Source organism: Artemia sp. Qi Xiang Cuo, chromosome 14 (assembly GCF_049724085.1).
Source record: "Artemia sp. Qi Xiang Cuo chromosome 14, ASM4972408v1, whole genome shotgun sequence".
Classification (NCBI taxonomy): domain Eukaryota; kingdom Metazoa; phylum Arthropoda; class Branchiopoda; order Anostraca; family Artemiidae; genus Artemia; species Artemia sp. Qi Xiang Cuo.
Window position 1 is genome coordinate 58,454,089 of NC_142807.1, and position 27,053 is coordinate 58,481,141.

The 27,053-nt window shown below is 35.2% G+C and overlaps 1 protein-coding gene across 1 annotated transcript; it reads left to right on the top strand.

The window, feature by feature from the left end:
* Positions 1–1,559: 1,559 nt before the first annotated feature.
* LOC148944694 (transmembrane protein 115) lies at positions 1,560–26,756 on the top strand. The gene is made up of 4 exons (XM_089100666.1): positions 1,560–1,645; positions 14,585–15,305; positions 23,026–23,199; positions 26,393–26,756. Exons 1-4 carry the CDS (start codon positions 1,636–1,638, stop codon positions 26,571–26,573), a joined length of 1,086 nt encoding a protein of 361 aa, XP_088956792.1. The 5' UTR covers positions 1,560–1,635; the 3' UTR covers positions 26,574–26,756.
* The last annotated feature ends 297 nt before the right edge of the window (positions 26,757–27,053 follow it).

Consider the following 27,053-nt stretch of genomic DNA (forward strand, 5'->3'; position numbering starts at 1 on the left):
AGGTAACATAAAAGCAACAAGCAACCATCAAAACACAAGTTTTGCAATGTCCATTTTGCTATTATGAATCTTAAAAAAATTCTGTAGAAACTCAATACTGGTACATTAGTGTCTAGCTGAGCCTTTCCTCTGTTTACTGATTTACTCTGAATATTTTCTGGTTCCTTCTCTAAGCAAATGCTGAAAAACTAAGGTCAGGTAGCCTATATGGTTTTCAGTCGAACGATGCTCTGCTCACAGTCCAGATAAACATGTCCTTCTGTGTGTACAATATAGTATGGTATAGGAAGAAGAGAGATACCGTGAATCTTATCTGCTCCATATCTCCTTCATGCTTGACCAGAAATTAATAATTTTCACACAGCAGGTAAAGCAGACCAGATATTTTCAGCTGTGTAAAAATTTTACACTTCTGGTCCAGCCTTGGGAAGATATAGTGCAAATAAGATTCACGGTATCTGTCCTCGGTTAATTTGGAATATAGGACCATAATGAGATAGCTAAAAAATAAACATACCATTCGACTCAAAATTCAATGCTGTGTCCAAATATAGCAATCATTTCCGGCGGAAACTCATCCCTTAGATTCTACAAATCAAGCTTTTCGGGGATACGAAGGGATTCGGGGGCGGGCCAGGGGGTTGTAGGTGGGGTGGCCTAGACCTCGAATACCGAGTGAGCCGAAAACTAAACCGAAACGAGGTTTTTCCAATCCCAGACTCTGGAAATTCCAGAATTTTCAAAATTTCTAGAATCAATTTCCGCCGGAATTTATTGTTATATTCGGATAGAGGATTGAATTCTGAATCGAATGGTATGTTTATTTCCTAGCTATCTCATTATGGTCCTATATTCCAAATTTACCCTGTCCTCTTCCTGTACCAACAAAATTTAGTGGCCCCTACTGGTGTCAGACGGGCTGGACAATGGCAGAGGTTACGTTTGAGTACTCTCTTTGGAGAATGGTTATCTATGGTTTATCTAATGGTTATCTAATGGTTTAACTATGGTTATCTTATCTAAGCTAAGTTACTTCAGAATCTTGGCTCATAACAGACACAGCAACTCGGACAGCAGGTCAGTACAATTTACCTATCAATAAAGGAAAAAAAAGTTTTTCTACCTCTCCCCTTGTTCCAAGATTTATCACTTTCTTGGCTAGAGAATGAGTCACACACTACTCACTGGTCTTTTCTTTCCGTTCTTCTTTGAAAGTTGTTGGAGCGTTGGAGCTCGGCAGTTCCGCCACAGACAATCTACATGACAACTACAGACATGACATGATGACCGCTGGCTTTTGCATCGTGTCTCGGTCGATTTCGAAATTAAAAAACATGTTTTGTAAATATAGCCCAAAAATAGCAAAATGAAAGGTTTTTTAGCCCAAAAACCCGCGTTGCGGGTTTTTGGGAATCTTACCCGCAAAAATGAAATTCTACTAGCCCAATTGGCGGAAACTAGCCCAATCTGGCAACACTGCTGTCCAGCAGAATTTTTTTCATGTGAGCAGAGCGGAGAGCCCGAGGCCGAGACGTAGGCTCTGCGAAGAAACGGAAGATAGTAAGGTAAATTTTGGGCTGAAGGATTCTGATGCTAGTTGGTGCTGACATGCTCATTAAACAATAAAAATAATTTATGGACGATGGTATCTGAAGCTCTGTTTCTTTTTACAATTGTTTTTACATAAATAAGAATAATAAAGCAAGTAAAAAACAATTATATGTCTAGGGCCTAGATTAGGGGTTATTGAAAAGGAAACATGTTCAGCAATAATTCTTACTTCATAGGATATTACAGCCTATACAATAATTGAAGCTAACATATTTCTCATGCAGCCTTGCTGCACTTATCCCCAACCCTTCCTAATTTACAAATATATAGTCAAAATTAGATATTGTGAATGTAGGCCTAGGCTATTCTCCCAATGTATAGCCTATCCTATCTCTTGTTTCAACCCATTTACCTGTAAATTGTATAAACTGTGATAAATCAAGAACAAGAGGGATAGGTGGTAGAACACATTGCAAGGTAAATATATAGCCTACCAAATCATATTATTGAGTTAGGAATAAAGTAAACACACCATTTGATGCCTTTTTTATGCTGATTACAAATATAATAATCATTTCTATCGGAAATGAATTTTAGCCCCCCCCCCTATATATGCCAATTCAGGGTAGCCTATATATTTCAAAATTAGGGGAGGTGGGGGTAAAATTTAAACTTACCTCCCATTTACATCAGAAACAAAATTTGCCCCCACTCCCCCTAATGTAGAAATATATACCCTGAATTGGCATATATACGGGGGGGCTGATATTTATTTCCAATAGAAATGATTATTATATTCGTAATCAGCATAAAAAAAGGCATCAAATGGTGTATTCACTTTATTCCTAACTCAATAATATGATTTGGTATATATTTACCCATTGCAAATATAATTTGGGCTATAGCCTATATTTGCACATTAGGGGGTTTAGGCTAGGACAAAGTGGCTTACAGCTGGGCTGCATACAGAATTTGTTAGCTACAATTATTTGTAGCATGTTTCTTTCTCAATATCCCAAAAGTAGACCTAGCCTACACCAAAAAGACCTTTTTGGGCCAATAAACTGAAGTGTTGAAAAATAGACTAGCCTAATTAAAATGGGTAAATTCTTGCTGTTCATTTTACTGACTTACAAATAAAGTAAATATACCACTTGATGCCTTTTTCATGCTCTTTCCAAATATAATAATCATTTTTGTCACAAATGAATTTTACCCCTACCCCTATATATACCAATTCAGGGTATATATTATTATTATTATTATTATTATTCATTTATTGCCTGTCAAAAAAAAGGTACAGTAGACAGAGTAATCACTAAAGAAAACAAAAACAAGAAAAAAGAAGGACACAAACACACATTGAAAATTCAGATGCATGACAAAAAAAAACTTCATTACATTAATACAAACAATGATGCTAACAAAAGGACGATAAAAGTTTTTTCCAAAGGTACAACAAAAAGGTACATATACAGAATAATCACTAAAATGACAAAAAAAAATAGAGAAAGAAAAAAAATTCATTGCATACATTACATTAATACAAAAAAAACTTTTGTAAACAATATTTGCACATTAGGGGAGATGAGGGTAAAGTTTATACTTACCTCTCATTTGTATCAGAAATAAACTTTACCCCCCATCCCCCTAATGTGCAAATATATAGGCTAACCTGAATTGGTATACATAAGGGTGGAGTAAAATTCATTTGTGACAAGAATGATTATTATATTTGGAAAGAGCATTAAAAAAGGCATCAAGTGTTATGTTTAGTATATTTGTAAGTCAATAATATTAACTACAAAACATTTACCTTAAAATGTAAGTTAACCTTATAAAAAGTTCATGATCTTTGTAGAGTTGCATAGATCTCTCTTTTACATAGTTAACTGTTTAAGAACCATTGACCAGAAAAAAGTCCTTTTAAATTCTATTTAAATGCTACTACTACTGCTAACAAATCACTGCAGCACCAACCTGCCTGAAGCCAACATAGCTATGCATACTCCTCCTCTATCCAGTAAAATTCTAGTTCAGCTACTTTGTGTTATCTTGGAAAGGAGCTAGGTTACAAAGATGAAACTTTCAGTAACAAATCCAGGGCCAAAAACATACTTTTGAAAGGTATTTGCCAAGGTTCCATGTTAATCCTCTTCTGATTTCTAAGTTGTAGACATGAAAGGTCACTACCCTCTAGCAGGAGAAGGATTGGAGGTAGGTACTTCAAAATATCATTCCAGGACATACTTTAGTTTGTAGATTCATCCCTGAAAGTTTCATTTTCCTAACCTAACCCCTTTTCAAGCTAGCAAAAAGTAGCTAAACTAGAATTTTACTCATCATCCTATTCTATTCAAAGCCTCCCTCTTTACACCCTCCCAGGAAATTCTCATTTCCCTTAAATCTTTCTTTATAACATCCTCCCACCCTAATTGTAGATGCCCTGCTTTCTATTTAACCCTAGATGGTTGGCTGAAAAGGACGATCTTTGGCAATCTAATCCTTCATCCACACATCGTGCCCTAGCCATCACAACCTTTCTCTCACTATAGCCCTTGAAAGTTGGATTGAACCACACTTTTTGTACAGCCTACTGTTTGAAATATAGTCAGTCACCTGGGTAGCCTACCCAAAACAATTTGTGTTTTTGGTGCTTTATTTTTAGAGCACCCATGCTTCAGAAACATTCCTGACCACTGTCATAACTGTAGCTTCTAATATTCTAATCTTGGTTTGCAGACTTATCTTCCTATTCTTACAAACCTCTTTTCAACTGGGAAAAAAACACCCTGAGGTGTGGCTATTCTACTTTTAGCACTTTCACTGCTCCTACTGTCTTTACTAATAATACTACCAAGGTAAGTGAAGCTGTCCACTTGATCAATCTTTTTGTTACCTGATGTCACCTTTTCATCTTCATTTATTCCTAGCCTTAGTGGCTTAGTCTTCTGAACATTAATTTTCAAACCTATTCTAGCACCCTGAACTCACAAAACCTCTGAAAGTTCATTCATTTTGCTCATACTTTCATCTAGGATGCTTAAATCATCAGCATAATCTAAGCCCAGGAAAGTTTTTCTTTTGATTCCGCGTTCTCCCATTGCCTTTCCTGTGCTTCTTAAGACAAAGTCCATCAAAATGATCCATATAAAGGGTATTATAACACAACACTGAAAAACTCCTGATTTAATACAAAACCAGCTACTAACCTCATTTCCTACCATAACCACAGCAGTGTTATTGTCATACATAACACCAATCACTTTAATTTATTTGTCAGGTATCAGAGGCACCACTATAGCATTGCCTATAGTAAAGGTAATATTGCTCCAATGTTCCATTTTTTTCCCCTAGAGGTACTTCATATGGAAGGGGTTGTTGCATAAACTTTGGAGGGGGCTCATTTGATTGGAAATTGGGAGTTCTAGTTACCTTTTTAAGAGTCAAAAGAGATTTGCCAAATGCATCCAATAAAAGTGTTGAGATAGCCATTTTGTTAAAAATAGTTCAGAGATCATTTAACAAAAAGTCTAGTGTCAATACAACCCCCAGGGGCAGGCATTGTAAGCTACGCCCAGGGGGCATATGTGGGTCTTATAGATGGAATGCTTTTATAAACTTTAGAGAGGGCTCATCTGATTGGAAGTTGAAAGTTCTAGTGTAATTTTTAAGAGTCAAAAGAGATCAGGGGGTAACCAGGCCCTCCCCCTCCATGTCCTTTTTTCCCAGATGCATCCAGAAAGAAATTTGAGATAGCCATTTTGTTAAAAATCGTTACATGATCATATAACAAAACTCTGGTGTTGACACAACCCCCAGGGCTTAAGGGTAGGCACTGTAAGTTATACCCTGGGGCTTATATGGTTCTTGTAGAAGGGATGCTTGTATAAACTCCAGAGAGGGCTCATTTGAATGGAAATTGAATGTTCTAGTTCACTTTTTAATAGTCAAAAGAGATCGGAGGGCACCTAGACCACCCCTCCATCCCTTTTTTCTTCAAACTCATCCAATAAGAACTTAGAGGTAGAACTTTAGGGCAACTACCCCCCCCCCCCCACCCTCTCTCTCCATGCCCTTTTTTCCTCAAACCCATCCAATAAGAACTTTATGGTAGCTATTTTTTTTAATAGTTCAAAGATCATAACAAAAACTCCAGGGACAACACAACTCCCAGGGCCCAAGGCCAGGTGTTGTAAGTCATGCCCAGGGGATTGTATGGTTCTTATGGAATTGTCATAAAAACTTTAGAGGGGCACTCATTTGATTGGAAATTGATAATTCGAGTTCAGTTCTTGAGTCAAAAGAGATTGGATGGCAACTACCCCCCCCCCACGCCCTTTTTGCCCCAACTGCATCCAATAAAAATTTTTGAGATAGTTCTAAAAAATAGTTCAAAAGTCAGATAACAAAAGCTTAGGTGTCAACACAATCCCCTGGGGAAAACATTGCAATTTATGGCCTTGGGCATACATGGTTCTTATGAAAGGAATGCTCATTTAAACTTCAGAGAGGGCTCATTTGGTTGGAAACTGAAAGTTTGAGTTCACTTTTTAAGAGTCAAAAGAGATCTGAGGGCAAATAGCCCCCCCCCCATGACTTTTTCTAAACCCATCCAATGAAAATTTTGAGATAGCTATTTTGTTAATAATAGTTCAAAGGTCAGTAAGAAAAATTCTGGTGTCAGTATAACCCCCAGGGCCCAGGGGCAGGCATTCTAAGTTATGCCCTGAGGGCATGTATGGTTCTTATGAAAGGGATGCTTGTATAAACTTCATAGAGTGCTCATTTCATTCGAAATTGAAAGTTCTAGTTTACTTTTTAAGAGTCAAGAGATCTGAGGGCAACTAGGCCCCCCCATGCCCTTTTTTCCCCAAAATCATCCACGAAAAATATTGAGATAGCCATTTTTTTAAAGTAGTTCAAAAAATTAAATAAAGAAAACTCCAGTGTTGACACAACCCCCAGGGCCCAGGGGTAGGCATTGTAAGTATTGTCCTGGGGGTGTATATGGTTCTTATGAAAGGGATGCTTGTATAAACTTCAGAGAGGGCTCACTTGATTGGAAGTTTAAAGTTCTAGTTCACTTTTTAGCAAAAGATATCCAAAGGCAACTCCATCCCTCCTCCCTACACACACACCCTTTTTCCCCAAACCCACCCAATAAAAATTTTGAGATAGCCATTTTGTTAAAAATAGTTCAAAGGTCAGATAAGAAAACTTTTGTCTCAATACAACCCCTCAGGGCCCAGGGCAGGCATTGTAAGTATTGCTCTTGGGGCATATATGGTTCTTCTGGAAGGGATGGTTGTATAAACTTTGGAGAGTGCTCATTTGGTTGGAAACTGAAAGTTCACATTCACTTTCTCTGAGTCAAAAGAGATTGGAGGGCAACTAACTTCTCCCTCCTCAATGCCCCAAACCCATGGTTTTCCCAAACCCATCTGATAAAAATTTTGAGGTAACTATTTTGTTAAAAATAGATCAAAAACAAATATTAAAACTCAGGGGTTGACACAACCCCACAGGGCCTGGGGACAGGTGTTGTAAGTTATGCCCTGGGGGCATATATAGTTCTTATAGAAGGGATGTTTGTATAGACTTGAGAGAGGGCTCATTTAATTGAAAATGGAAAGCTCTAGTTCACTTTTAAAGAGTCAAAAGAAATCAAAGGGCAATTAGCCCCCTCTCCCCTTGCCCTTTTTTCCCCAAACCAATCCAATTAAAATTTGAGATAGCCAATTTATTAAAAATTGTTGAAACATCAGATAATAAAAACTGCAAGGTTGACATAAAGCCTTTTTTTTACTTTGATTTTGTTCCTTTGATACCTTTGATACTTTGATGAACATTTGATTTTTTTAAGAAAAGTTTGATTTTGAAATAAGAAATTTTTAAAAACTTGAAACTTTTTGCAATCAAAAATGAAAAAAAAAATTTGCAAAAAAAAATTTCCAAAAAAGAAGTTTTTCATAGAAAAGTAAATTTCATTTTAACTTAAGATCAGCAGATACAAATGCCTGTTGAAACTCAAACACGAAACGACCAGAAATTACTATTAAATAATAAATTAATCCAAAAACAAACAGAAATTAAATGAATAATCATAGCAAAAAAAACATACAACAAGTAATAATATAAATGAATAAATAAATCTTAAAGCAAGTAATGCTTAAGTTGAATATGCAAATCAAGCTTAAAACAAAAAAAATATTTTGCTATTGAAGTATAAATGAAACCCAAAACAAACTGAAATTAAATAAACAATCAATGCAAACAAACATACAATGGATAATAATGTAAACAAATAAATAAATCTTAAAAGGAGTGAAACTTAAATTGAATATGCAAATCAAGCTTGGAACAAACAAAAATCACTACAAACAAGTGTTTGGGTATCTCCTACTTCTCTCACTGTAAAAGTCTAATGCCTACTGCGTCATTGGCACTTTTTTGGCCTGGGGTAGGCATTGTAAGTTATGCCCAGGAGGCATATATAGCTGTTATGGAAGGGATGCTCATGCGAACTTCAGAGAGGGCTCATTTGATTGGAAATTGAAAGTTCTAGTTTAGTATTAAAGAATAAAAAAAAATCAAAGGGCAACTATCCCCCCTCCCATCCCCCTTTTCCATAAGAACTCTTGAGAGAACCATTTTTTCAAAATGGTTCAAAGATCACATAACAAAAACTCCAATGTCAACACAACTCCCCCGGGGGGCAGGCATTGTAAGTTATGTCCTGGGGCAGTATATGGTTCTTATGAAAGGGATGCTTGTATAAACTTCAGAGAGGGTTCATCTGATTGGAAATGAAAAGTTCTAGTTTACTTTCTTCGAGTCAAAAGAGATTGGAGGGCAACTAGCCCCTTCCCCCTCAGCGCCTTTTTCTTCCCCAAACCCATCTTATAAAAATTTTGAGGAGACAATTTGTTAAAAATAGTTCAAACATCAGATATTAAAACTCTGGGGTTGACACAGCCCTCCAGGGCCTGGGAACAGGTGTTGTGAGTTTTGCCCTGGGTGCATATATGGTTCTTATAGAAGGGATGCTTGTATAAACTTCAGAGAGGGTTCATTTGATTGAAAATGGAAAGTTCTAGTTCAGTTTTAAAGAGACAAAAGAAATAAGAGGGCAACTATCCCCCCCCCCACGCCCCTTTCCCCTAAGAACTTTTGAGAGAGCATTTTTTCAAAATGGTTCAAAGATCATATAACAAAAGCTTCAGTGTCAACACAACCCTCCAGGGGGCAGGCATTGTGAGTTATATTCTGGGACCTTATATTGTTGTTATGAAAGGGATGCTTGTATAAACTTCAGAGAGGGCTCATTTGATTGGTAATGATAAGTTCTAGTTCAGTTTCTCAGAGTCGAAAGAGATTGGAGGGCAACTAGCCACTCCCCCCCCTCCTCAACACCTTTTTCTTCCCCAAACCCATCTGATAAAAATCTGAGGAGACCATTTTTTTAAAAATAGATCAAACATCAGATATTAAAACTCTGGGGTGGACATGACCCCTCAGGGCCTGGGGACAGGTGTTGTAAGTTATGCCCTGGGGGGTATATGTGGTTCTCATAGAAGGGATGCTCGTATAAATTTCAGAGAGGGCTTATTTGATCGGAAACGGAAAGGTCTAGTTCACTTTTAAAGAGTCAAAAGAAATCGAAGAGCAATAAGCCCCCTCCCCACGCCCTTTTCCCCAAACCCATCCAATAAAAATTTTTAGATAGCAATTTTGTTAAAAACAGTTCAAATATCAGATAATAAAAACTCCAAGGTTGACATAAAGCCTTTTTTTACTTTGATATTCTTACTTTGATTTTGTTCCTTTGGTACTAGTTTTGATACTTTGAAGAACATTTGATTTTGAAAAAAAAAAGTTTGGTTTTGAAATAAGAAATTTTTAAAAACTTGAAACTTTTTGCAATCAAAACTGAAGAAAAAGAAGGATTGAAGATACGAAATCAAAGGGGGTGAAAGGACTGCATGGGAGTCCTTATACCCTCATACAAATTCTGGAACTGGAACTGAACAAAAACAACTAGTAAAAAAAAACTTTCCAAAAAAGAAGTTTTTCAAAGAAAAGTAAATTTCATTTTAAACTTAAGATCAGCAGATACAAATGCCTGTTTAAATTCAAACTCAAAACGACCAGAAATTACTATTAAAGAACAAATGAAATCCAAAACAAACAGAAATTAAATAGACAATCATAGCAAAAAAACATACAAGTAATAATATAAATGAATAAATAGATCTTAAAGCGAGTAATGCTTATTAAATCGAGTAAATAGATCTTAAAGCGAGTTATAATATAAATGAATAAATAAATCTTAAAGCAGTTCATGCTTAAATTGAATATGCAAATCAAGCTTAAAACAAAAAATATTTTGCTATTGAAGTATAAATGAATCCCAAAACGAACAGATATTAAATAAACAATCAATGCAAACAAACTTACAATAGATACTAGTGTAAATGAATAAATCAATCTTAAACAGAGTGAAACTTAAATTGAATATGCAAATCAAGCTTGAAACAGACAAAAATCACTACAAACAAGAGTTTGGATATTGCCTCCTTCTCTCACTGTAAAAGCCTAATACCTACTGCGTCATTGGCGTTTTCTTTGGAAAGGCCCACTTCCTGGTGAAAATGTACTCGGAAATTTAAAGATGAATCCATCTTACCAAATTGTTTATCTTGGCATTCCCATTGGAAATATGATTTTTCACACTTATCATCTCTTAACAGAACACACCAAACACTGCATATCAGCTTCATATGCTTCCATAATCACTGCTAAGCTTCATTGTAGCTGCTGTTATCTGTCAGCCCTGTTGCTCTCCCCCACATACTCTATATTGCACCCTTCAGGAAGATTCTTACACACTCAGGCAAATTGAAAATCTGCCCCATTTTCTTCCATTTTGCAAAACGCTTACTGAGATATCCAATTTGGACCCACAGTTCAAAGCTCATTGATAGACTTCATATAGCAGATTCTACTTTACTACTGCTACTACTACTACTACTAACAACTCACTGCAGCACCAAGCCGCTTGAGGCCAACACAGCTATGCACGCTCCTCCTCCATCCCAATCTATTCAAAGCCTCCTTTTTACACCCGCCCATGAAGTTCCCATTTCCTTTAAATCTTTCTTTAGGACGTCCTCCCACCCCAGATGAGGATGACCTGCTTTCCGTTTAGCCCTAGATGGTTGGCCATAAAGAACAATCTTTGGCAATCTGTCATCCTTCATCCACACAACATGCCCTAGCCACCTCGACCTTTCTTTCAATATAGCCCTAGAGAGCAGTATTGAACCACATTTTTCATATAGCCTATTGTTTGAAAAACAGTTAGTCAGCCGGGTACCCAGAACAGTCCTTAAGCAATTTCTCTGGAAAACATCTATCAAATCTTCGTCCACTTTTCTGATCGCCCATGCTTCAGAGCCATGTTTGACCACTGTCATCACTGTAGCTTCTAATATTCTAATCTTGGTTTGCAGACTTATCTTCCTATTCTTCCAAACTTTTTTTAACTGTTAAAAACACCCTGAGCCTTGGATATTCTACTTTTAACATCTTCACTGCTCCCACCGTCCTTACCAATAATGCTACAAAGGTAAGTGAAGCTGCCCACCTGATCAGTCTTTTCGTTACCCAAGGTCACCTTTTCATCTTCACTTATTCCTAGCCTTAGTGACTTAGTCTTCTTAACATTAATTTTCAAGCCTATACTTGCATCCTGAACATGAAAAACCCTCTAAAACTTCATTCATTTTGCTCACACTTTCATCTAGGATGCTTAACTCATGAGCATAATTTAACTCCAGGAGAGTTTTCCCTCCCCATTTGATTCTGTGGTCTCCCATTGCCTTTCCTGTGCTCTTTAAGACAAAGTCCATCAAAATAATCTATATAAAGGGAGATAAAACACAGCCCTGCTTAACTCCTGATTTAATACAAAACCAGCTGCTAACCTCATTTCCTACCTAAACCGCAGCAGTGTTATTCTCGTACATAGACTAATCACTTTAATGTATTTGTCTGGTATACCATACAAGGATAAAACCTTTACTAAAGCTCTTCTATCAACAGAATCGAACGCTTGCTCATAATCTATAAAACTGAGGATCAAAGGTGTTTGACAACTCAGGCACTTCTCAATTATTAGCCTAAGAGTGAAAATTTGGTCGACAGATCCTCTACCTTTTCTAAATTCACACTGTTCTTCTCTTAAAACTTTGTCTATGGCATGTCTCAGTCTAAAAAGTATCATATTACTAAGTAATTTACTACCTACAGAGACAAGACTAATGCCTTGATAATTACAACACTCCCTTTTATCACCTTCCTTATAAAGTGGCTTAATTAAGGTTTTCCTAAAATCATTAGGTATTTCCCCTTCTTCAAAAATCATATTCATAATCTTCAGTAATTTATTTCTAACCTCAGAGCCACCATATTTAGGAAACGCGTTTACCACCCTATCAGCACCTGGAGCCTTATTATGTTGCTAAACTTATGGGAAAACACAACAAAAAGATTTACCACACTTGGAAACAACTCCTTAATTGTTATAGCTCTTCCTCTTCACTTTTGTTACAAGTCCCTGCATTCGCCTTGGTTTTTGTGTTTATTGAATGGTCTTTTGTTCTAGAAAGTATTTATTGTTGTTGTTTTGGTTGTGTGCTCTTTTGTTGTTGTTTTTTGTGGTGCTCTATCATTTTTGTTGTATGAAGATGGCTTTCCAATAAAGAATGATAATAATGAGAGGATTTTAAAGTTACAATGAATTATCTAAATCATAGACAGACTGTATCATGGATAAGATTTAATATAAAGCAAGTGCTGTGAAGCTGAATTATTTTATTTAAATAGGCAGCAATTTTTAACTCCCTGATGAATAAATTTTATGATTAATTAGGATATAAGAATTACTTTTAAAAGTAAAATAAGGTGTTCCTAGATTGCAGTCAGCCAATCCTAAATAGCCAAGCTCCAACCATCAGCCAATCCTAACTACCTTATCTAAAACAATCTACATAAATTTTAGGCTAGTAGCTTAGTGACTACATTTATAGAAGATACATTTTAATTAAATTATTTGTCTGAGATTAGCCACTGTCTGAGTGCTGCGAATATTACCCTACTTTATCATTCCTAAAGGTTGCTTGTCTTCACTTGTTTTCTTCAAAGTGAAGTAAAGTAACCTTTAGGAATCACATAACTAAGTATTTTTGAATGTTTTAAAGTACTTTTCAGAATTATTTGTCTGAGATTAGCCACTGTCTGAGTGCTGTGAATATTATCCTACTTTATCATTCCTAAAGGTTGCTTGTCTTCACTTGTTTTCTTCAAAGTGAAGTAAAGTAACCTTTAGGAATCACATAACTAAGTATTTTTGAATGTTTTAAAGTAGTTTTCAGAATTTTATAGTGTTTTCTTTAGAAGGGGTCATGCACAAGAATTATTGCATGAAAAGAAATAAACTGTTATATTCTTATCTTAAAACCCTTAAATTATATTGCCATCAGGATAAGCTGGTGATGACCTCCTGTATATCTAGGCTAGATTTCTTGCTGGTGGTTATGAGTTAACTTTATTTGATAGTTGAGTCCCAAATCAGCTTCTAGTCAAGAATCCCAGCCCAATCTTTATTAACCTCAGCTTTGCATAGGTCTTAATTTTAAATCACATTAGCCCAGCTTCAACAGCAAGAAGCTTTGCTGCTCCTTTTTTTGGGACCAGAGAAGCTGGAGTTTTTGCTGTGTCCTCATGTGGACAGAGAGAGAAGGGGCAACTGAATATAACCCAGAATTCAACAACTTTAAGTTATGATTATATCACCCTACTTTTATCAGTAATTGAGGGTCAGCAGCTGCATGGCTTATTACAGCAATAAAATCATTGCTGTAGTCTCAATTAAGTCTTAGCCTCCTTCCCCCAATAGAAGTCAGCTATAGATTAGGATACCCAGTGGACAGCTGATCTTCATATTGGCAGTTCAATCAGAGCTCATCAATCAGAGACATGGATTGTGCAGATTATCATTTTGAGCACCATGCTCAACATGGGTTTGTGTCTTCTCAGAACCCATGTTCAATTGTGCTATTCTGACGCATTACAATTTTGAAGAACCCGCGTCCAACACGCTTGGAACTTGTAAGTTGAAAATACTTTAAAGCTTGGTTGTGTTAAACACAGAGCCTGAAAATGATTTTTGTCAAACCTGCTCAAAACACACTTCAAACCCAGTGCCTGAAAACACAACCCACTATAAAAACTCTGTCACACCAGATGCACATTTGAATTCTTTGCTATTGTATATATATTAATTTTCTTGGAAAATGCACTTATAATCAATAGTAGATCCTAATCACAAATGCAGATTTTTAGCTTGAGGCTGAACTCAGAGAATACTGCCCAATCTTGTTTGCAGGATCCTCAATTTAGACCAATGCATCTAAAAAAATAAACAGGCTGAATCATAGAATCAATTAAAGATAGTTTTTTTGAAGAAGAATAATTTCAAATAGCCTAGGCTTTGGACTTACTTTTGCTAAAGCTTAAGTCCTGAATAAAGAAGTTTTTGCAAGATCAGTGTCTACCTATCTCAACTATCCTACTAATACCTAAACTATCTACATTGTGTCCAAGATTCGGGACATGCCACCCATGTATAGGAAAGATATATTTTAATCAAAATATTTATCTAAGACTAGGGACTTTAGAAGTTCTAGAGTTTTTACCCTTGCCCTAGACTATGTACAAAAGTTTGCTGATTTTATTTTACGTTTATAGATAAATTTATTTTAGCATTGTGAGCCAGCTGTTGATGAGAAAAAAAGCTAAAAAATAAATACAAATTCACAAAATCCACAAACGTGGTGTATAGCATAGGGCTATATCAGAAGACTTGGATCCCATTAATGTGGCAGGCCTGGGAGGCTCAGATTTTTTTGGGTTGGGGGGTGCCCCCTTTTTGTTTTGTGCTAAGTCAATCATTTTTTTTTTTTTTCAGATGTTCCAAAAATGACAATGACTTCAAGAAAAGCCATTCGAAATATTAGTTTCCTCAAACAGGAAGCAAGCTCTTTACTTGGATCAACTAGTCTGACTGTGAAAGTGATATGCTGTGCAGTACTATTTGGATATTGTTTATCATTTTCTGAATCAGCTGTTAAATCATTAACTGTCACCCCTGCCTATTTATTTCCTCCTGTTTTTTGGATATGGACAGCATTCACACATTGGATGATTGAATTTCATCTTTATGAAGTTGTTACTGATGTAATTGTTGTTGGTCTGTGTGGTAAACTTATTGAACCACTTTGGGGGAAGTTAGAAATGGTGACTTATTTTGCCTTAGTTAATATTACAGTTGCTATCATTGGAACTGTTTTTTATGTCTTTGTATATATGGTGACATTTAATTCAGATTATTTGTTTCAAACACATATGCATGGGCTGTCAGCATATGTAGCCAGTGTCATGGTAGCAGTTAAACAAATAATGCCAGACAATATTGTAGTTAAAACACCTGCAGGAAAAATAATGAATAGAAACATTCCCTTGTGTGTGCTGCTAGTATCTATTCTGTTTTGGATTGTTGGATTGTTAGAACATACTTATCCAGTTATGTATACTATTGGGATGCTTGTGAGCTGGATTTATTTGAGGTTCTATCAGCAACATAGTAATGGCACAAGAGGAGATCTGGCAGACAATTTTTCATTTGCAAGGTGAGATATTATTTTCTTTTTATATGATTTTAATATTCATTGATTTTTTTTGCAAACTTTGTATTACAGAGTAATTATCACAATCTTTCGCTTATAAATGAAGTTAGGTTTTGTAATCCCTAGTTCTCCTTAATTCTTGGGTTTTGTAGTCGCCTTAATTCTTTGATTGTTATGTGAGCAGCATTTTTGGTTATCTGTCTATATACCCTTGATAGTCCCAAATTATTCACCAATCTCTGCCCTTACTGAAAGGCACTGGAGAAGCTTCATTCTATTTTTCATCAACTGCCTCAGTATATAAATTTTCTTTCTCAATCCACCATTAATCCTCCATGTTGTAATTATTTATTTTTCAGATTTCGATTTTGTCTTTCTTATTCATTTTTTGTGTAAGTTTTTTTTTACATTGAAAATGTTCAAATATGAACTAGGCTACTTTTTATTTTAAAACTTTGAATGGCAAAATTGTTTGTACAGCATCATTGAAGCAACGAAACTAAACACTGGATATTCAGGTATTAAAGAAATATTCCATGGAATTCTGTTGCTGAAACTATTCAAAATTTCTTTTGTAAAATGAGTGTGTAAACATAGGTTTGAGTTAACAGTTGATGAACTGACACCTGCAAAGAAATAAAAAGTCTCTAAGTAAAAGGACTCCATGGTACTGGTGTTCCTAGGTGGTCAATGAAGATTGTTCAAGGAGGCAAGGGCTTGGTCATAAATAAGTTGAATCTTTTGGGGGGGGGGGATTTGGACCAATGTCTGAGAGTACCCCCCCCCCACCCCATTTCTTTGCAGCTTTGGATTAATCCATTAATATTTGTATTTGTGATATGCTCTCAAACCAGACAGATATTACAATAAAATTGTTTATTTATGAGTCAGTCTCTAATGACAAATTTATGTAACAACTATATGTTTTTCTTGTTTTGTGTTTTTCTGTACATGTTACATATGTCAAAGTTCAATTTAACCAATAAGTACATAAAGCTCATGTTAAGGGTATAATGAGGAGGATGTGCCCTAGAAAATTACCAATATAGGACTCTTTTCTGCAATAAAAAGTGTAAACTGATAATCAAATTCTAATTGTCTGTATGACATAACTAGATACTGAATGAAACCCAAAAAAACGGCAGTTTTGGTAATGGGAATTTCTTTTCTTTTAATTACATTAATACCTAGCTGGTAGATTTATATGACCATCAATTTTGTATGCTTTGCTCCAGTTATTGGAGTATTGAAAACTGTCTTTTCAGTTTGTATTTGTTTAAGCGTATAGCCTACTTTCAATATGTGTATACTTTCGAAATTTAATATATTACTAAACTGTTGAAAATGCATCATAGTATCCAGCTATCTTAGCCCTACATAGCTGTGAACACTCCTCCGCCCCTCTCTATTCAAAATTTAGCTCCTTATTTCCTCCCATGAAGCTGCTACTTTTTTGTATTTTCTAATGATTTTCTCTTCCACTGTTCAATATATCCTCCTTTTCTTTTGGCCCTTGCTGAATTGTTGTTATTAAGCAGTTTTCTGCAACCTAGGCTACTTCAACTGTAAAATGTGGCTTAACTATATTATCCTTTCTTCCATTATAGTCCTAGACAGTGGGATCAAACCACTTTTTTGTACTTTTAATTATTTAATATATTTAATGTAATTTATATTATATAAAATAAATAAATATATATATATATATATATATATATATATATATATATATATATATATATATATATATATATATATATATATATATATATATATATATATATATATATATATATATATATATATATATATATATATATATATATATATATATATATATATATATATATATATATATATATATATATATATATATTAAAGATTGGAGGAAAGTAATTAATTCAAGTAAAATAGACAATTCTGATGTAAGTAGTAATGCTATTCCAGCAAGTTCTTGGCATGCATATTATTCGAAGATTTTTCTCCGTTTTGAATTATTCTTTTCATAGAAAGTTTGGCGAAGCGTTTGTTAAAATTGTCCCTAGATTTCCAAGTCAGCGCTTTGTTTTGCCTATATCGCGTTGTGAAGTTTTGAATGCTTTGAATCATCTTAAGTCGAAATCTATTGATGCTGATGGTATCTCTAAAATGCATCGAACTCCCCAATGCGCTGAACTTGTGTCACATCTTGCGCTTTTGTTTCAAATGTGCTTGGCGTCTTCTGTCGTCCTGGAAATCTTTTTGTGTGGCAGCGTGACTTCAATTTTAAAAAGGGGTGAACCGCCAACAGACCGCCAACAGAACCGCCAACAACGCCAACAGCTCTTCTTATCATCCAGTTTCTGTTTCTTGCAATATTAGCAAGGTCTTCGAGTATATTATTTTACCTAATCTAACTCAAAATATTTCTTTCTTTGGTGAAAATCAACTTGGTTTCAGACCAAATCATTTACCAAATCAGTGTTGACTGCAATTTCTGAGAGTTCCTTCTCTGGAGTTTCAACGGGACAGGATTGACCTGATCAATGCGTTCTGGATTATGTCGATAATGTGGACTGGGCTGATTTCTTCAAACTCAGTCATTACTCAGCCACTCGACCAAACTCATATAAACTGTATCAGCTGCGAGTGCACAAAAAATAGGTCAATGTAGCTTTATTAACCGAGCAACAAAACTTAGGAATAGTCTACCTGTTACCATAGTTTCTGCGCAAACATTTAAGAGTGCTCTTGTTGAAATTTAGTTCTATGGAAAACAGGTTCTGTAATATAGTTGTTTTTTTTACTGAAGAATATTTTTTGTTTTGTGTTTTGCAGTGTTGCTGTTTGAGCTGTCATTGCTTGTGTTTCTATTGCGACTAGCCTATGGCTTTCCTGTACTGAATAAACTAATATATATATATATATATATATATATATATATATATATATATATATATATATATATATATATATATATATATATATATATATATATATATATATATATATATATATATATATATATATATATATACTATAGGCTATTAAATATAATGTAATATAATTTATGTATAATTATTTGACAAGTACCTCATAAATATGCTTGTACAATTCCTCTGAAAAACATCTAGCACATTATCCTCAAATTTTCAAAGCACCCATATTTTACAATAGTATGTGACAATTTCCATAAGTCATTGCAAGTAGTTGCCACAGTCAAATCCAACATAAGTATAATACAATGTATTGTAATATTTTAGAAATTAAATATGTGATAAAACAAAAGAGTTTTTTTTTGTATACTTTAGTGCACTTTTGTAAAACAGATGTTATTTGTTTTATTAACATAACACGTAGATTTCTCACTATGTTTTTCTTACTAGTGATCCTATGCTTACAAGCTTTTTTTTGTTAGCCAAATGTTAAAAGTTGTACGTTGAGAAACATCTTCCTTTATTTTGTTTTTCTTACACTCAACATAGCTTGCATACAGATTGGGCATAGTTCATATTTTGTGATTGGCTACCATTTGTACATATCTTGGGGAAATTAGGAGAGTGTAGTCTATGCTTGGCTCCCCTTTCAAAAAGCTCAATGTTGGCTGAAGTGAAACATCTTTTCTGCTTCTCAATTCTGAAACACGTGCCTACTTCAATTTCTAGTTAAAAAGCAATTTTTTTTTTTTGCAGTAGCATAGTTTTTTTTTTATTAGATTTTAAGTAAGAATCTGCTTCTATAATTATAGACTGTAGAAATAATCTAATGAATAAAGCTCCATGGTCACTGTGCTGCCAAGCCCAGTATTTTCACAGGTCCATATACTGAGCCAGGTCATTGCATATAAAAAACCCTCTGTCTGAAGACTGGGCCCATGTCTATCTGTAAAACAAATAGTCAGACTAGGAAAGTATCTAGGAGTCACGCTAAGGAGGGCACTCCTGTTGTACTTCCTTTTGAATGCAGAGCTTGTTAATATTTTCTTCACAAGGAGTTTGAATCATACACTACACATAACACTCGCCTTTGCAGGGTTTTGGGTCTTCAGCTCAGAAATAGCATAGGAGTATTTTTTCTATGTGTATAGCTTTTAGTGGAACTATTCTGGCTGATGGCTTCAAAAACCCTTGTTGTTGTCTCTTTTTGTATCCAGAATGATATTCCTTTTGATTCCATAAGTTGAACCTAAATTTTAGCTATGACAGGGATGCAGGAGTAAAGAATAGGCCTCCTCCCAAACACTTATGGAATATTTGGAATTAGGGGAGTTAGTTCTCTCAAGAAATGCAAAAAAGATGTCTTGTGGCATAAAATGCAAATCATACAAAAACTCCGAGAATCCATGAATTTTTGTGTATGTGTTCATTTAATATACTAATTTAATTTAACTTTTTTACTTCTACTAGTTTCCAGGCACTAAGCTATATTTTAAGCTACAGTACAGCAAACGATATGTGATAAAAGTACAGTTATTATTATTATTTTATTACCCATTATTAAACATACAAAATGTTGTAAATGGAGTAGGCTACAAGAAAAGAAAAAAAAAATAACAACAAAATATCCAAAGAAAACTCAACTACAGAAAAACAAGATTAAGAACATTACTACGACAAAAAAAATTACAAATTGCGACGTATAACGAAGAGTGTCTTGGTTCAAATGCTTTTGCAAATCGAGCACGGCGATTCCGTACAGCTATAAGCGGGTCGGTTATACCATACTTCAGAGATATTTTCGAATTCCTCATCCAAATTGGAAGACGAAGTAGATACTTGCCATATCTATAGAAAGTAGACCGAATACTGCGGCGATCAGACGAAGTAAATATTTTCCAAAACGGAGATACGGCTAGCACATGTGGCAAAACAAAAGCGTTATACACCCTTGCGAGTAGAAAACGGTTAAAGTGGCACTTCATTGAAACGAGAATTTCATAAGCTCTGCGTGTCTTTACAGCGAACAACGAAATAAGCACTCGCGAGATTTTTTAAGATCGCTACATATTGGAAGGCCGAGGTACATAATCTTAGACGAAGACTTAATCGTATAAGTTCCGAAAATAACATTAACCGGTGCACTCTCTTTAACGCAGCTATTATATACGAGAACTTCACTCTTCTGGGGATTGAAAGAAAGACCTATGTTACCGTACTCCTTACTAAAAACACGGAAAGTCTCTTTCCGGAAAGTCTCTTTCTAAAAACACGGAAAGTCTCACGGAAAGTCTCTGAACCGGTTCTTGCGATGAAATAATACTATTATTGAATAGCGGTGGCGAAGTAAGTGCCCCTTGGCGTATCCCCTTCTCTACAGGTATAAGACTAGAAGATAGGGCTAAAGCATTAACACACAGTAAATTTACACGCGCTTTTAATTTACTATACAAATTCCTTAGTGCGCGTAGAATAGACTTATCCACGCCATGCTTCCGAGTAGACAACAATATCTGAGGGTGCACACCGGAGTCGAACGCGCGGTTGACATCGTGACTGGCAAAATACAGTGTCTCATTTGAATCATCGGCGTCAATCAACAAATTAGCAATCATATAATGCGCGTGTTCTCTACTCATGTTCTTTTCGAAACCAAATTGGTTATCCGGCGTGTTACATGTCGCACTAAGCCTATTTACAACGGCTTGTCACATGTAGCATTCAAATAACTTGCACAGTACAGGCGCGACAGTTATCGGGTGGTAAGAAGAACACTGCCCCCCCCCCCCGTCTTTTCCCTTTTTTAGTACAGGAGTAATTACACCCGTGCAGAATAGGTCTCGAACAATCCCAGCATTAAAAATCATTTGGTACAGGAGACAAAGGTGCTCTACAAGGTTCTGACTTCCTGCTTACAGATGCAATCCGCACAGGTTATCCTTCCCCCCCCCCCCCCCCCCCGACAACTTCTTCTTCAGTTTCGAGAGTGTCTCACTAACTGACGAAGTAGGCACAATAAATCCAACTTTCCATTCACAGTCTGCAAGACTTACAATGAGCTCGATAAAAACTTTATTTTCGAGATCAACATTAGGCGATGAAAACTCATACGTAAAATAATTAACCCACTCGCTCTCGCTGGGAAGAACATTAATTGATTCTTTACGTTTCTTCTTTTTTGGGAATTTCCACATGCGATAGGGGTCTTGATTTACAGATTTACTATAACATTCAATAATCAGAGCACGATTTGTAGCGAGGGTTTTTTTGAATCTTCGCTTAGTATATAATCGGATGGAGTTCACTATACCATGCCTTGGTCGGCCGTTATCTATATGGCTGTGATATTTTCACCAAAGAGTACGGAAATTTGTCTAGTTATTTAGAAGGTTCAAAGCTGCATTATATTTTTTTTTTCGAAACAAAGAAATTATATACAAGACTTGAAGAAAATTAAGCATATTTATGCTACTTCCTAGATGTTCAGCCTTTCCCAGCCTTATTGTCATCTAGGCTGGAAAATTGAGGTAGAAATACTTGAGGAAATGCTAGTTTCTATTGTCACAACTAAGTCAGTGACAGCCTCTAAAAAAAAGAAGTAATACATAACGTCTTACCTATGAAAGTCTTTAAGTTTACTCTGTATTGTATGTACAGATCTGTACACAGAGAATTACCGTAAATTGCCTTAATTTGCAGCTTGGAGCAATCTAAGGATTTTTCCTTGTAGAGCTCCATAGTTGACGATTTGAGTTCTGTTCAGGATTCTTTAGTGAGCAGGTGCACTGTGCTGATCCATAGCTTCCCAGTTGAGTGTAAACTCCCTCGAGGGCCATTCCAGCATCCAGTCTTCATTTGAAGATGTCCACAGATTCAGCAGTAACAGTTTCTTCAGAGAGTTTATTCCAGAAGATTCTTGAGGAAAAGACTTGAGCACAGACTCTGGATAGAATAGGCTGCTTAACAAGTTTCAACTGATCACCTCTAGTTCTTGAGTTAGGACCAACGGTGGGAAATAATTCTGGCAGTGTAATAGCTAGAATTACTCTCTTAAGCTGTAGTATGGATCATCACAGCCGCCAATTCAGGAAATGATGGAGCGAGGGGGGCGTCTGTTTCAAAATATAAGGGGTGTGAAATGTTTGTTCCCAAATATAGGGGGGGGGTCAGTTTTTTTTTTTCAATGAGAATACACAAAGAAAGCATTTTTCAATGAAAATATGCCCCAAAAATTGATAAAGTCTTGGGGCAGTTGCCATCCTCCTCGCTTCTTCATCTAGCCCATTTGACGCCTCTGTGGATCATTTATGAGTGACAATTTGCTATAACATAATATTTTTGAGATATATACTGGATCATGAAATTTTTAATTTTTTTTTTTTTTTTTCAGTGTATACCAAAATTGCTTAGCTCCTTTTAAAAGTGGACAAGACAATGGCCATATTTTCGCAACCACATGCCATAAGTTGCTTTTGTATAAATTCATTGCAGCTAGAGTCGAACTCATGGCAGTTCAGTATGATTGCTCACTATCTACTTGTACCCAGGATTGGTCACTTACCCTACTTATGGTATTTTTGCAATTACATTTTGGTTTAAATCTATGCAGAGCTTATAGTGTCATTAGTTCAATGATATAACAAATTAAAGTTATAGTTGAAAAACAAGAAAAAATAAGACTGACATTTTCTCTAGGGGATCCCAGGTTCTTCCCAGTTACTCCCTCCCCGCTATGGTCGTTGTTGGTAAATGGCTTTATATGAGGATGAAGTCTTTTTTAGAGACTAATACCATTTTATTTCTTTCAGCTTTTTCCCGACAGTCTTACAGCCACCTATATCTGTGTTTAGCAACTTGTTATTTCGATGCCTTGTAAGTGTGAAGATATGTAAGAAGCCTATTAGAAAATATGACATTGGTGCTCCTTCATCTATAGCTATAAGACTGCCAGGAATGGATGCCCAAGATGCAGAAAGGCGGAGGTAAATCTGAATTCAAAATAGATACTTGTCAACAAAGGGCAAGCTGGAGTTCAGTTGTGGATTTTGTATTTTGTGACTGCTATCACTCTGGCTAGAGAATACAATTAATGCATCTAGCAAACTCATGCATTGTAATTAACTGGTAACATTCACCTATGATATCAATACACTATAATTATGTTGTGTTTGGGTTGGGGTGCTGGACTTCTGTAGTCTTATTCACTTTTTTATCTTTTAATCATTTTTTGGGGGGAGGAGGGGGTCACTTAAAAGTTTCAAGTGTCTTTCTCAGTGTTATAATTACATTACAAATTGTAACCTACAACAGCAGAAATAAGGCTTTATGAAACCAAACGAAAACTAAGGTTTATTCTGTATTACCATAATTGCTTGTATTCTCTTCATTTTTGTTTTATTTTTAGTTGTTCTTCCTTTGAAAAAAAAACGCCATCATACATGCCTTCTAGAGGCCAGTCATAGATGCACAGTTCTCTTTTTTGTAGGATGGGCAGTAGGTGTCGTTGGGAAGACAACAAACCTTACTTTATTTAATTAGCGAGTGTCTATAAAACCTAGACAATTGTGTGATGCTATAGAACTGGTAGCTAAAGCCAGCATTCCTCTGGAGTACTTTTACAATCAGAGTGAGTTGGTTCTCAATCATCACAAGAGGATATACCTTTTTTTTAATGCCCAAAAGAAAGCAAGCACTCATATTATAGATGTTAATATATTTATGTTATAATAATTTTGTTATGATTCTTATTATTGTTGCAGATAATCAGTAGATTTCATTAAAAGGTAGCAAATTTTATGCAGTTTTGCAAGAATATCCTCTTGTGCCTCATGGCCAGGAGATTAAATTGAAATTTCCAAAGAAGTCTTTTTTAAGGGAAAGGTAAGGGGACCTATAGTTCTGTGTCTGGAGGAAGGGCGGAATAGGCTATTTCTTCCCTGGTCCTCACGAAAGAGTACAGTTTTTATATGCCTGTCATATATGAGGCTCTTTAATTATTTTAGACCAGGACGAAGAAGAATTGCAAAATGGCAGTATAGACTTTAGAAGAAAGAACCTTCCAAATAAACTACCTCTTAGTTTATTACCTCTATAAACTACCTCTTAGTCATAAACTACCTCTCGTTTCTTCAGTCATTTCTGTCAGTTTTGGAGCACGGCTAAGACAAGCCTCAAAGTCAGATGCGTGGATTCTCTCTTACACCTCGTCAGGCTATGAAGGATCCATTTATAATTCAACGGGTTCAGAATTAAAATGGATCACTTCATTCACTATATGACATTTTCTAATGTCAATTTTTAATTGACATCAATTTTTAATGTCAATTTTTAATTGACATCAACTTTTAATGTCAATTTTTAATTGACAATTAATGTCAAGCGTAGATAACTGCAGGCCCACTACTACCTTTCCACGCTGATAAATCAAAGCTAAAATAAGAATAAAATCCGCTCAGGAAGTAATGTTAAACAATCAGTGGCAGGCGCTCACAAAAATAGAATCTTCTTCGGTCACATACGCAGTGTCCATCATTCGTAACAAAATGTTGATGACGGTCACTGCGTATGTGACCGAAATATCTGGTATTTTTGTGAATTTCTATCACTGTTTGTGAAACACTGTCCATTAAAAGGATTTTATCCCTATTTGAACTTTTATTTATTGTATTTACAAACATTTCCTAAGGTCAGAGAACTTTTAAATTTAAACTTCTTGTTTTATAATGTTTAATGTCATTTTCTGATGTCGGAGAATTTTATAATGTGAATTTCTAATTTTCTAATGCCTAATGTCATTTTCTTATTTCAGAGAATTTTCCAATGTCAATTTCTAATTTTCTAATGTCTAGTGCCATTTTATAATGTCAAAGAATTTTCTAATGTCAATTTATAATTTTATTTGTCTAATATCATTTTCTAATGTCACAGAATTTCATAACGTGAATCAATTTCCTAATATCTAATATCAGAAAATTTTCTAATGCCAGTTTCTAACTTTCTAATGTTTAATGTAATTCTCTAATGTTAGAGAATTTTCTATTGTCATTTTCAATTTTCTAATGTCTAATGTTATTCCCCAATCTCATATAATTAAAATGGATCACCACGTCTACTATTTGACATTTTCTGAGCTCGTCTACTCCAACATACCTGAACATCAACATTTTTCTGTGCATTCATTAAATAAGTTCTTATTTGTGTATTTTTCAAGAAATTTTTAAAAGTACAAGGCCTTTGATCAGTATCGATTTTAACTTATCTTTTAAAGCATATTTTTAATTGTACATTGGACGTACCAACCAGCAATTATAAGAACATCTCACTAGGCATTAAAATTATATTTAAAAAAGAATTGAACTGAAACTTTTGATTTGGTCTTGGCTGAAGTGCTATTGATTTTACATGACATTCTGCAAGAGGCCACCATAATTTCTAATTGTAAACATCAGTGAAAAAACAACAAAAAGGCAATATGTTTTTTTTTTTCTTTGGAAACAAATAGGGACACTGGCGACTGAAATATTTTCGTATTTCTCCCAGAAGGCTGAATTAGTTATGTCTTTGAGTCCTGTAGCCATCTTTTCTGACATGCAAGTTCATAAATTGTCAGCTAGCTTGTAGGCTGATTCATTCTTTGTTGTTTTCCCTTACTAACTTACTAACTCCAATACAACTTTATTTCTTACTAACTCCGCTAAATACTTTCTAACTCCATTACAAAGAGTTAGTAAGATTTTCCTTACTAACTCCTTGTAATGGTTCTTTACTTTAGGTGGCCTGCCTCATTCATTAGCTAGAACTGATAACATCAGAAGAGCTAATGTAGCTCATATTTTTCATATGGTAACAGAAATGCTTTAAAGATCCGATGATAGTCTCAAAATGTAGCATTTCTAGGACACAAAGCACAGTGTCTTTTTATGTTTTTTTGCTTGCCCTTCATAACAAGAAAAAATCCATCATGCTCATTGAAACTACCATTACTTGGTGTCTAGTAGATTATCTATTGTATTATGTTTATTGTTGTATTTATAAATTATATGTTATTACTATACTTACTTTTATTATGTACTTTTATATACTCACTATTACTATAAATTACTTACTATTATTGTATATTATTGTTCTACCTGTAGTGTTTTGCATCATAATACCATATGTTTTTTTTTTTTTTAGGCAGATTGCTTTGAAAGCCCTTGGTGAAAGGTTAGGAAAGCAAGAGCCAAATTGGAAGCAGAGCAAGAGTCCAGTCCCTGAGATCAGTCCACAAGAAGATTACAATCAGACGATTCCTTTAGAACCAAAGAAGGAAGAATTAAATTTACCAGCAGGGACTGTTAAACTGACTATTGAGTAAATGTTTTGGATTCGAAGTATTTTTTTTTTTTCATTAACAAGTGAAAATCTGGAGATTTTAGATTCTCCTGCCAGATTAGGGAAACGTCTCTTAGTTGAAAACGATTGGAGTTTGTATTACAGTTTAAACGTATCGGTGTTTTGTGAAACTTATTAAAAATTAAAGTTTGAAGTTATTTTTAAAGATGCATTTAAGAAGATTTGTTCTGCATATGTTACCGGGAAAGACCGAAATTGGAGAATGTCGACATTCACTGTTGAATGTCTGAAAATTCTTCTTTTTCTTTTTTCCTTGGATTTAGTCAGCTTTGCCAGTCAGCTTTTTCTGTTTTATGCAAGGTTTGATGGTGACAGGTTAGGTTTTTAACCCATTTCTGAGAACCTAACTTTAACTTTTACCATCAAACCTTGCATAAGACTGACAAAGCTGACTCAATCCAATCGGATAAAAAGGCATTCCGGATATTCACGGGTGAATGTC

Excerpts from the sequence above, each read along its gene's own strand:
- LOC148944694 (XM_089100666.1), top strand. Across the intron at positions 15,306-23,025 it reads GACAATTTTTCATTTGCAAG|CTTTTTCCCGACAGTCTTAC; the intron begins GTGAGATATTAT and ends TATTTCTTTCAG. Across the intron at positions 23,200-26,392 it reads CAAGATGCAGAAAGGCGGAG|GCAGATTGCTTTGAAAGCCC; the intron begins GTAAATCTGAAT and ends TTTTTTTTTTAG.